The sequence below is a fragment of the Oncorhynchus nerka genome, linkage group LG4, assembly GCF_034236695.1.
Source record: "Oncorhynchus nerka isolate Pitt River linkage group LG4, Oner_Uvic_2.0, whole genome shotgun sequence".
NCBI classification, from domain to species: domain Eukaryota; kingdom Metazoa; phylum Chordata; class Actinopteri; order Salmoniformes; family Salmonidae; genus Oncorhynchus; species Oncorhynchus nerka.
Window position 1 is genome coordinate 16,129,721 of NC_088399.1, and position 13,049 is coordinate 16,142,769.

A 13,049-nucleotide genomic window follows, 5' to 3' on the forward strand; every position below is an offset into this window, starting at 1 on the left:
TTCTGAAATTAAATATGGTTTTGCCCTGCCCACTTAGTCTTCCTCTATGCTTGGACAGATAAAAAGCAATTGGCAAAATACCTGGAAACAAATACTAGGCAAGTTTGACTGTTGAATAAATATGAAGGCTTACAAGTGGTAACAACTCCATATTTTTATGCATAAATGAGCTAAAATCCACCCTCCAAATTAAATTATCACTCAATTTTTCAAGACTCAGTCAAATATTTTTTTGCAGGTGACTCATTCTATGGTTTTAGCCCTTTACAACCTTAAAATCACATTTCTATGTGGAAGTGGACCATTTGCAATGATTGTACCTAAAGTGTGTTGTATAATTGATTTGAACACTGAGATGGATTGACTTATAGAGTACAGGAGACAAAATGCTATCAAAGTTATGCCTTTAATAGAGATTTGGTTCAAAAATTGGAATTTGACAGCTTGAGAAGGCCACAGTGAAAAGGGACAGACAAGACAAACAGGACACTGAAAAATGTCAGTAAGGCATGTGAAGTAAGTACACATGACACATCTCTACGCCAGCTCCTCCTCTCCTTCCTCCTCAAACTCTCCCTCCTCCTCGGCGGTGGCGTCCTGGTACTGCTGGTACTCAGACACCAGGTCGTTCATGTTGCTCTCAGCCTCAGTGAACTCCATCTCGTCCATACCTTCCCCGGTGTACCAATGGAGGAAGGCCTTACGACGGAACATGGCGGTGAACTGCTCGGAGATGCGCTTAAACAGCTCCTGGATGGCCGTGCTGTTGCCGATGAAGGTGGCGGCCATCTTGAGGCCGCGGGGAGGAATGTCGCAGACAGCGGTCTTGACGTTGTTGGGGATCCATTCGACAAAGTAGCTGCTGTTCTTGTTCTGGACGTTCAGCATCTGCTCATCCACCTCCTTCATGGACATGCGGCCCCTGAACACTGCAGCTACGGTGAGGTAACGGCCGTGACGTGGGTCGCAAGCTGCCATCATGTTCTTGGCATCGAACATCTGCTGGGTGAGCTCGGGCACAGTGAGGGCCCTGTACTGCTGGCTCCCCCTGCTGGTCAGGGGGGCGAAGCCCGGCATGAAGAAGTGGAGACGGGGGAAGGGCACCATGTTGACAGCCAGTTTACGGAGGTCAGCATTGAGCTGGCCAGGGAAGCGCAAGCAAGTGGTGACCCCGCTCATGGTGGCTGACACCAGGTGGTTGAGGTCGCCATAGGTGGGCGTGGTAAGTTTAAGGGTACGGAAGCAGATGTCATACAGAGCCTCGTTGTCAATACAGTAGGTCTCGTCTGTGTTCTCTACTAGCTGGTGGACTGACAGGGTGGCATTGTAGGGCTCCACCACAGTGTCTGATACTTTGGGCGAGGGCACTACACTGAACGTGTTCATGATACGATCGGGGTACTCCTCGCGGATTTTGCTGATGAGCAGGGTGCCCATGCCCGAACCTGTGCCCCCGCCCAGGGAGTGGGTGAGCTGGAAACCCTGTAAACAGTCACAGCTCTCTGCCTCTTTCCTCACCACATCCAGAACAGAGTCCACCAGCTCTGCTCCCTCTGTGTAGTGGCCCTTGGCCCAGTTGTTTCCAGCTCCACTTTGGCCTGCAGACAAACAAAAGGGACCAGGTCTTTTGACAACATATAGTAATGCCCCAAATTAATACAATATCCATTGTAGCAATATTAAGACGCTTCTTCCTTAGGATGTAGTATTCATGAATACAAGTTGTTGGATCAAATATCATTCTCAAAATCTCAAAAGCAGAAAGCCAGGGCTCACCGAAGACGAAGTTGTCTGGTCGGAAGATCTGTCCAAAGGGACCCGACCTCACAGAGTCCATTGTACCAGGCTCCAAGTCCACTAACACCGCACGGGGGACATACTTGCCTCCTGCAAAGCAAAAGAGAGACGTTTGAGGCATTGCATTGCCCACGAAACCATGAACAACCACCAAATGCATTGGTCACTAATTTTCTAATCAAGTTCAACCAGTGGTGTTACGTGCGGGAGCGCAATTAATATACAAACAATGTTTTTAAATCATCATCATTTCTCAACGTTTGTACCGACAGATTTAATATCATTATTGAATATGCATAAAATGATTTATAATTATTCACGTTTTACCGGGGAAATGTCCAAACGGCATCTGCATGCTAATCATTTGATCTCAAATAGTTTAATGGGAATATGCGATTAGATCTTCTTGAATTACTGTTTCGTGAGCAAATTAGAGTATTACCCCTGTATTTTGTTTCAAGCAAAGCTGGTGCTGAAAATATTTTTCCTAAATAAGGAAAATATATATACACACACACATTAAAAAATTAAGACACCCAGTAAAATATTACTCTAAAATACTTAAGTAACAAAAGTAAATGTAATTGCTCAAATATACTTAAATATCAAAAATATAAATCATTTAAAATGTATTATATTAAGCAATCCAGAGCCTAATTTTCTTGTTATTTTTCTTTCTTTGCAGTGTGCCAGGGGTACACTGCAACACTAAGATATAATTCCACCAGATAGGTCCGCCAGATCAGAGGCAGTATGGATGACCAAGGATGTTCTCTTGATAGGCTCAACACATCACTGGGGTCAAACTACTTTCTCTCATGACACCTACAGCACCCAATGTCACAGGAAGGCAAAAAAGATCATCAAGGACATCAACCACCCGAGCCACTGCCTGTTCACAACGCTACCATCCAGAAGGTGAGGTCAGTACAGACCGAGACTGAAAAACAGCTTTCTCTCAAGGCCATCAGACTGCTAAACAGCAATCACTAACTCAGAGAAGCTGCTGTCTACATTGAGACCCAATCACCTGCCACTTTAATAAATGGATCAAAAGTAACTTTATACAATGCACTAATACCACTTTAATAATGTTTACATATCTTACGTTACTCATATATACTGTATTTTATATCATCTATTGCCCCTTGCCTACGCTGCTCGGCAATCGCTCATCCATATACTTACATATTCTCATTCACCCCTTTAAACGTGTGTATTAGGTAGTTGTTAGATCTTACTGCACTGTCTGAACTAGAAGCACAAGCATTTCGCTACACTCCATTAACATCTGCTAACCATGTGTATGTGACAAATAAAATGTCAAATGTGCACGAATTGAACCATTTTCCTGTCCTGCTAAGCATTCAAAATGTAACAAGTACTTTTGGGTGTCAGGGAAAATGTATGGAGTAAAAAGTACATAATTTTCTTTAGGAATGTAGTGAAGTAAAAGTTGTGAAAAATATAAATAGTAAAGTAAAGTACAGATACCCCCAAAAAACTACTTAAGTAGTACACCACTGAAAATAGGCCTACTAATCATTATGCGATCTTACAAGACACTCGGACAGCGTCGTACATGAGTCCCAAGTCCATAACAAACTGTTGAGGACAACCCTTCGTAGTTCTGTCTGTGAAGTTGTTATTAGGTGGGATTTGGTCCGCTCAAAAGTGTGCGCAGAGCGCTTCGAAGTTGGACCAGGCAAGAGCTCGCCACCCAGCGCGTTCCCATACGCGGCCTAGTTTTGGGTATTTTTGTGGTAATTTAGTATTATAACGACCCTGGGTTTATAAATACGGATATCGACTCTACCCACTTGAGCATAATTTTGCAGCAAGGTCGATAGCGCGCTAGACTTCGGGCTAGAAGGTCGAGGGTTCGAGACCTGCCCCCTGCCTGTTTCATTACAGTATAATATATTCATTATTTATCAGAATACATTTTCCAAAAATATTTTTACCAGCTTCGTGTAGGCCCCTATTCTCAAATTGAAAAAATGTGATCTAGCAGCACTACAAGCCTATTTTGTTTAAATGACTAGAGAATATATAGAACTAGCAGGCTAATAGAGGACATACCCGTGGCTTCATTGTAATACACATTAATTCTCTCCAGCTGAAGGTCACTGTCCCCATGGTATGTGCCAGTGGGGTCGATGCCATGTTCGTCACTAATCACTTCCCAGAACTAGAGGAAAGAAATGGAACAGGTGTTAGCTCCCAACTCACATCCCATAGCCATCCCAAAAGATATGCCAGCAAAGCAATTTGCAGGGAATTAATCAAATACAGAGCAATTACAATACAGAAAACGTGCGTATGTAGCCTAATAGTAGTAGCCTAGCTAGATAATTTATTTAGAACTAACATTAGATAGATAAATGACAGACAATGCAAGGCAGGGCTACGTTACTGAGTTTTAATGAAGGGTGAAATAGTCTGGAAAGTTGAACCAACCTTTGCTCCAATTTGGTTGCCGCACTGACCAGCCTGCAAATGCACAATTTCCCTCATTTTGAGTGAATGTTTTTTTTTTTTTAAACAGGTGAAGTATAACTGCCGCTGTCGGATACACTCTGAAACAAGAAAGAAGTATACGCGATTCAAAATCGGAGGACTGATTTATAATCAGTGGCAACGGAAGATTATGAAGGCTATTGGTTTAAACACCCGTCAATCATAGTACAACTATATTTCATTGGATAAAACAATTTGATTCCTAGTTTTGATTGGCTCTCACGATATAGTAACCTGTTGTCAATGGTTACAGAAATGGAAACATTGGAGAGTCGCTGGGACATTTTGGGCTAGGAACATAAAGAGATAATCTCTTTATGTTCGTGGACTTTGGGGATACTTTTGTATTCTTTGTAACTAGGAAAGCTTGCAGGTGGTATCATTGAATGCGAAGCTGGCCAACAAGGTTTATTGCTACACACAAAATGTAACCAAACAGCACTCAAGATTTACATTTTCATGTAAAAACATGTTAAAAGTTTGATAAGGCTGTCTCCATTTCTTCACTTTTGAAACAATGCATTACATGAAACTAATGCTCGCTAGGTGTAAAACTATAAGAAGGTCATAGCAATTCATCATGGGATATGTTTGAAAAGAAAATATAATTGATGACTGGAATGACATTTAAATTTGTGCCAGATATTATTATTTGCAAATACATTGTGAAGTAAAAAATAGTAAAGGGGCTATAAAAAAAAAAATTGAGTCATCAATAGGCTAAACTTATTGACATTTTTTTATATTTAATTTTTTTTTTTTTTTTCACCTTTATTTAACCAGGTAGGCTAGTTGAGAACAAGTTCTCATTTGCAACTGCGACCTGGCCAAGATAAAGCATAGCAGTGTGAACAGACAACACAGAGTTACACATGGAGTAAACAATTAACAAGTCAATAATACAGTAGAAAAAAGGGGCAGTCTATATACAATGTGTACAAAAGGCATGAGTAGGTAGGCGAATAATTACAATTTTGCAGATTAACACTGGAGTGATAAATGATCAGATGGTCATGTACAGGTAGAGATATTGGTGTGCAAAATAGCAGAAAAGTAAATAAATAAAAAACAGTATAAAAACAGTATGGGAATGAGGTAGGTGAAAATGGGTGGGCTTATTTACCAATAGACTATGTACAGCTACAGCGATCGGTTAGCTGCTCGGATAGCTGATGTTTGAAGTTGGTGAGGGAGATAAAAGTCTCCAACTTCAGCGATTTTTGCAGTTCGTTCCAGTCACAGGCAGCAGAGTACTGGAACGAAAGGCGGCCAAATGAGGTGCTGGCTTTAGGGATGATCAGTGAGATACACCTGCTGGAGCGCGTGCTACGGATGGGTGGCTGCATTGATGAAATAAGAAGAGCAACAATAATGATTGAAAAAACATTCAAGTCCACTTGCATATATAATAATAATCATACATTTTATTTGTAATATGCTTTTGTTTTATTTCATATCAGAATTTCCCTAGTAGTTTTAAGACCAGTTATTTTCTATCATTCTCTAAACATTGCGTACAGGCTGCATCAAGTTAACACCCTCAAAGCACTTTGCTGCCATTGAGAGAGATAGAGAGAGATGTGAATAACACAATGGCAATATATCGCTAATAGTAGACCTGGAAAACATTAGATTAACAAAACATGACTAAAATGTTCATCCTTGGGAAATAACTGAGGGTTTCTGAGGCCAATGCTGTCCCAATATCCAGTGGAATGTGATTTAGGCTATGAAGTATTTGTTTTGTTTGGAGACAACTGATGGCGACCATGGTGATAGTCATGGTGATGACAGCTTTGGAGGAGGTTTGTGTTGACTTTGGACAGAGTCCACCCGGCATAATAACTTGACATGCAGTATTGAAGTTCTTTACTTTTTACAACAACTTTCCAAATAAACTATGAATCATCAAGGTAGTTTAGTTTCACTGGAGAATGATTTTCTATGCCCACAGTCTATAAATGTTTAAGTAATTTGTATGCAACTCAGACACATCAAGTTTATTAGATATACATTTGTAATTCAAGCAATGGAGATTTCCAGTGGATATGAATGAACTACAATACAGCTAAAGTACCCCATTATTTTTGTATTTGACCTTTATTTAACTAGGCAAGTCAGTTAAGAACAAATTCTTATTTACAATGACGGCCTGGGAAACAGTGGGTTAACTGCCTTGTTCAGGGGAAGAACAACATATTTTTAAATGGTCAGCTCAGGGGTTCGATCCAGCATCCTTTCAGTTACTGGCCCAACGCTCTAACCGCTAGGCTACCTGCCTAGTGATGCTGCTACCTGCAGGCTACCTGCTGCCTGCCTAGTATTAGCGATGCTTGACCATCTCACATTTCTCTTCTTCCTATAGGTATTTACTTCCTATTAACAAGACACCTGTATGACCAAGGCTATGCTAACAAGGAGTGCAGGGATTGACCATTGTGATGCAGCTCCAGAATGCCCACAGTAAATGCACTTTAAAGGGGCGGAGGAGAACATTTTCCAAAACGAGGACATGGGAAAATTGACTTGCCGTCCTTTGTTTCTATTCCAGGATGTTTCTATTGTCCTCATTTAACCAGACTTCCTTTGAGTCAACACTTTTTATTGATGTTTAACCCATATTTTACCAGGGTTTTTATTATGAGTAAATAAATACATTCGCCACTACAGAAGGTCAGTGATATGAACACAGTTGAATTCAGTAGCTTGGCTTAAACCTCACTACTGAATGTTGTGGTGGTAGAACATTTTGGCAAGACTGCAACAGGACTGCACCTTCTATTTTAATCTTCACACCATATGTATGGGTACCTCATTTCATTGGTGAGAACAATACTGCCTTTATAAAGCACTTTAAAATGTTATAGAGAGGTTTGAAGGGCCTTCGACCCACTAGGAGTTGAATAATAATACATTAAGTATATAACTCTTTGTACTTAAGTCTCAAAGTACTTTAAACCATATCCAGCACAATACTACATAAGGAGGACCTCCCTGAAAGTGATTACTATTTAGTGTGGCATACTTCACATTTCACTGGCCTGAGACTTTCATCGACAACCCTTGTTGGAGTACTGGTGCACTAGTGATTTCTAAGCAAATAATTATCCCAGATACTGGACAACTGCTGAGCACTCTAGTACAAAATGGCTGCTAATCACCAAGTTGGCTGCTATACACATTGGAGGTGGATGGGGTGAGTGACCCACACAATGTAAATCAGTGGTTCCCAACCAGGGGTACTTGGCCTATGCACAGAGGGTACTTGAGAAGACTCATGAGACCATAGGCCTACTGGTAGAATGGACTTGAGGGCGTACTTCAGGGGTACACCGGGCAGAGCAGAATTCAGTTGGTGGTACAGTAACAGAAAAAGGTTAGGAACCACTGCTGTAAAGTACTTGTAGCGGTGAAAAAGTTGAAGACATTTAAATAGAATCCCTTACTATCACAATGACTAGAACCTGAACCACCCCTTCAGACAATCCCCTCTTTCCCCAACACAGTTTTATTGAGCTAAGGATCCATACCACTATTAGCTGGCGAGCTAATTGTCAACGCAGAGAGATCCCCTAGGCAACACCCGGAGGTCCCAGTGCATGTCGGTTCTGCTGTGTCATTTGGTTTCCCCTCAAGGCAGAAGCGTAGTGTGAGGCAGCACTTACATTATTCAGAGCTAACATGAGATGGGTGTGTGCGTACTTGTGCGTGTGTGTGAGGGAGAGCAGGTGCGGAGGAGACCTGAGCAGGCGCATCACAGCATCAGATGAAAGAAGGGAAGAGAAACCTGTCCTGGCAAGAGATAATAAAGTAATTGAAGGCATTATATGCCACATGTTCGCATGCTTGGATAGAAGTGAACTTGTCAACTCATCTGATATGGGTAGGTTGTTATCAACTCATCTGATATGGGTAGGTTGTCATCAACTCATCTGATAAGGGTAGGTTGTTATCAACTCATCTGATATGGGTAGGGTTGTTATCAACTCATCTGATATGGGTAGGGTTGTTGTCAACTCATCTGATATGGGTAGGGTTGTTATCAACTCATCTGATATGGGTAGGGTTGTTGTCAACTCATCTGATAAGGGTAGGTTGTTATCTACTCATCTGATATGGGTAGAGTTGTTATCAACTCATCTGATATAGGTAGGGTTGTTGTCAACTCATCTGATATAGGTAGGGTTGTTGTCAACTCATCTGATATAGGTAGGGTTGTTGTCAACTCATCTGATATGGGTAAGTTGTCATCAACTCATCTGATATAGGTAGGGTTGTTGTCAACTCATCTGATATAGGTAGGGTTGTTGTCAACTCATCTGATATGGGGAGGGTTGTTATCAACTCATCTGATATGGGTAGGGTTGTTATCAACTCATCTGATATGGGTAGGTTGTCATCAACTCATCTGATATGGGTAGGGTTGTCATCAACTCATCTGATATAGGTAGGGTTGTCGTCAACTCATCTGATATGGGTAGGTTGTCATCAACTCATCTGATATGGGTAGGTTGTTATCAACTCATCTGATATGGGTAGGGTTGTTATCAACTCATCTGATATGGGTAGGGTTGTTGTCAATTCTCATCTGAATTCATCTGGGGTAGGGTTGTTGTCAACTCATCTGATATAGGTCGGGTTGTTGTCAACTCATCTGATATGGGTAGGTTGTCATCAACTCATCTGATATGGGTAGGGTTGTCATCAACTCATCTGATATAGGTAGGGTTGTTGTCAACTCATCTGATATGGGTAGGTTGTCATCAACTCATCTGATATGGGTAGGTTGTTATCAACTCATCTGATATGGGTAGGGTTGTTATCAACTCATCTGATATGGGGAGGGTTGTTGTCAATTCATCTGATATGTGTAGGTTGTTGTCAATTCATCTGATATGGGTAGGGTTGTTGTCAACTCATCTGATATAGGTAGGGTTGTTGTCAACTCATCTGATATAGGTAGGGTTGTTGTCAACTCATCTGATATAGGTAGGGTTGTTGTCAACTCATCTGATATGGGTAAGTTGTCATCAACTCATCTGATATAGGTAGGGTTGTTGTCAACTCATCTGATATAGGTAGGGTTGTTGTCAACTCATCTGATATAGGTAGGGTTGTTGTCAACTCATCTGATATGGGTAAGTTGTCATCAACTCATCTGATATAGGTAGGGTTGTTGTCAACTCATCTGATATGGGTAGGGTTGTTGATATGGGGAGGGTTGTTATCAACTCATCTGATATGGGTAGGGTTGTTATCAACTCATCTGATATGGGTAGGTTGTCATCAACTCATCTGATATGGGTAGGGTTGTCATCAACTCATCTGATATAGGTAGGGTTGTTGTCAACTCATCTGATATGGGTAGATTGTCATCAACTCATCTGATATGGGTAGGTTGTTATCAACTCATCTGATATGGGTAGGGTTGTTGTCAACTCATCTGATATGGGTAGGATTGTTGTCAACTCATCTGATATGGGTAGGTTGTTATCAACTCATCTGATATGGGTAGGGTTGTCATCAACTCATCTGATATGGGTAGTTGTCATCAACTCATCTGATATGGGTAGGTTGTTATCAACTCATCTGATATGGGTAGGGTTGTTATCAACTCATCTGATATGGGGAGGGTTGTTGTCAATTCATCTGATATGTGGTTGTTGTCAGGTTGTTGTCAACTCATCATCTGATATCTGATATGGGTAGGTTGTTGTATGGGTCAACAACTCATCTGATATAGGTAGGGTTGTTGTCAACTCATCTGATATGGGTAGGTTGTCATCAACTCATCTGATATGGGTAGGTTGTTGTCAGGGTCAACTCATCTGATATGGGGAGGGTTGTTGTCAATTCATCTGGGTTGTTGTCAACTCATCTGATATCTGGGTAACTCATCTGATATGTTGTCATCAACTCATCTGATATGGGTAGGTTGTTATCAACTCATCTGATATGGGTAGGGTTGTTGTCAACTCATCTGATATGGGTAGGGTTGTTGTCAATTCATCTGATATGTGTAGGTTGTTGTCAATTCATCTGATATGGGTAGGGTTGTTGTCAACTCATCTGATATCTGATATGGTAGGGTTGTTGTCAACTCATCTGATATGGGTAGGGTTCATCAACTCATCTGATTGTCAACTCATCTGATATGGGTAGGATTGTTGTCAATTCATCTGTTGTCATCAACTCATCTGATATGGGTAGGTTGTTATCAACTCATCTGATATGGGTAGGGTTGTTATCAACTCATCTGATGATATCAACTCATCTGGGGAGGGTTGTTATCAACTGTTGTCAATTCATCTGATATGTGTAGGTTGTTGTCAACTCATCTGATATGGGTAGGGTTGTTGTCAACTCATCTGATATAGGTAGGGTTGTTGTCAACTCATCTGATATAGGTAGGGTTGTTGTCAACTCATCTGATATAGGTAGGGTTGTTGTCAACTCATCTGATATGGGTAAGTTGTCATCAACTCATCTGATATAGGTAGGGTTGTTGTCAACTCATCTGATATAGGTAGGGTTGTTGTCAACTCATCTGATATAGGTAGGGTTGTTGTCAACTCATCTGATATGGGTAAGTTGTCATCAACTCATCTGATATAGGTAGGGTTGTTGTCAACTCATCTGATATGGGTAGGGTTGTTGTCAACTCATCTGATATGGGGAGGGTTGTTATCAACTCATCTGATATGGGTAGGGTTGTTATCAACTCATCTGATATGGGTAGGTTGTCATCAACTCATCTGATATGGGTAGGGTTGTCATCAACTCATCTGATATAGGTAGGGTTGTTGTCAACTCATCTGATATGGGTAGATTGTCATCAACTCATCTGATATGGGTAGGTTGTTATCAACTCATCTGATATGGGTAGGGTTGTTGTCAACTCATCTGATATGGGTAGGATTGTTGTCAACTCATCTGATATGGGTAGGTTGTTATCAACTCATCTGATATGGGTAGGGTTGTCATCAACTCATCTGATATGGGTAGGTTGTCATCAACTCATCTGATATGGGTAGGTTGTTATCAACTCATCTGATATGGGTAGGGTTGTTATCAACTCATCTGATATGGGGAGGGTTGTTGTCAATTCATCTGATATGTGTAGGTTGTTGTCAATTCATCTGATATGGGTAGGGTTGTTGTCAACTCATCTGATATAGGTCGGGTTGTTGTCAACTCATCTGATATGGGTAGGTTGTCATCAACTCATCTGATATGGGTAGGGTTGTCATCAACTCATCTGATATAGGTAGGGTTGTTGTCAACTCATCTGATATGGGTAGGTTGTCATCAACTCATCTGATATGGGTAGGTTGTTATCAACTCATCTGATATGGGTAGGGTTGTTATCAACTCATCTGATATGGGGAGGGTTGTTGTCAATTCATCTGATATGTGTAGGTTGTTGTCAATTCATCTGATATGGGTAGGGTTGTTGTCAACTCATCTGATATAGGTCGGGTTGTTGTCAACTCATCTGATATAGGTAGGGTTGTTGTCAACTCATCTGATATAGGTAGGGTTGTTGTCAACTCATCTGATATGGGTAAGTTGTCATCAACTCATCTGATATAGGTAGGGTTGTTGTCAACTCATCTGATATAGGTAGGGTTGTTGTCAACTCATCTGATATAGGTAGGGTTGTTGTCAACTCATCTGATATGGGTAAGTTGTCATCAACTCATCTGATATAGGTAGGGTTGTTGTCAACTCATCTGATATGGGTAGGGTTGTTGTCAACTCATCTGATATGGGGAGGGTTGTTATCAACTCATCTGATATGGGTAGGGTTGTTATCAACTCATCTGATATGGGTAGGTTGTCATCAACTCATCTGATATGGGTAGGGTTGTCATCAACTCATCTGATATAGGTAGGGTTGTTGTCAACTCATCTGATATGGGTAGATTGTCATCAACTCATCTGATATGGGTAGGTTGTTATCAACTCATCTGATATGGGTAGGGTTGTTGTCAACTCATCTGATATGGGTAGGATTGTTGTCAACTCATCTGATATGGGTAGGTTGTTATCAACTCATCTGATATGGGTAGGGTTGTTATCAACTCATCTGATATGGGTAGGGTTGTTGTCAACTCATCTGATATGGGTAGGATTGTTGTCAACTCATCTGATATGGGTAGGATTGTTGTCCCGTTGATGTGGATAGGGGGCTGTTCCCTCTGCTTCAGGAAACAGCAGAGGGAGCAGCCCCTATCCACATCGATGGGACAGTAGTGGAGAAGGTGGATAGTTTTAAGTTCCTCGGCGTACACATCACGGACCAACAGAAACGGTCCACCCACACAGACAGCGTGGTGGAGAAGGCACAACAGCGCCTCTTCAACCTCAGGAGGCTGAAGAAATTTGGCTTGTCACCAAAAACACTCACAAACTTTTACAGATGCACAATCGAGAGCATCCTTGCAGGCTGTATCACCGCCTGGTACGGCAACTGCTCCGCCTACAGCTGTAAGGCTCTCCAGAGGGTAGTGAGGTCTGCACAACGCATCACCGGGGGCAAACTACCTGCCCTCCAGGACACCTACACCACCTGATGTCACAGGAAGGCCAAAAAGATCATCAAGGACAACAACCACCCGAGCCACTGCCTGTTCACCCCGCTACCATCCAGAAGGCGAGGTCAGTACAGGTGCATCAAAGCAGGGACCGAGAGACTGAAAAACAGCTTCTATCTCAAGGCCATCAGACTG

General features: G+C 41.6%; 1 protein-coding gene across 1 annotated transcript; it reads right to left on the reverse strand.

Annotated features, from left to right (window-relative positions):
- Positions 1–387: 387 nt before the first annotated feature.
- Positions 388–8,266, reverse strand: zgc:55461 (beta-tubulin family protein). Its single transcript, XM_029647652.2, has 5 exons — positions 5,441–8,266; positions 4,258–4,376; positions 3,880–3,988; positions 1,777–1,887; positions 388–1,598 (listed from the first exon to the last, which is right to left on the reverse strand). Exons 2-5 carry the CDS (start codon positions 4,312–4,314, stop codon positions 538–540), a joined length of 1,338 nt encoding a protein of 445 aa, XP_029503512.1. The 5' UTR covers positions 4,315–4,376; positions 5,441–8,266; the 3' UTR covers positions 388–537.
- Between the last annotated feature and the right edge of the window lie 4,783 nt (positions 8,267–13,049).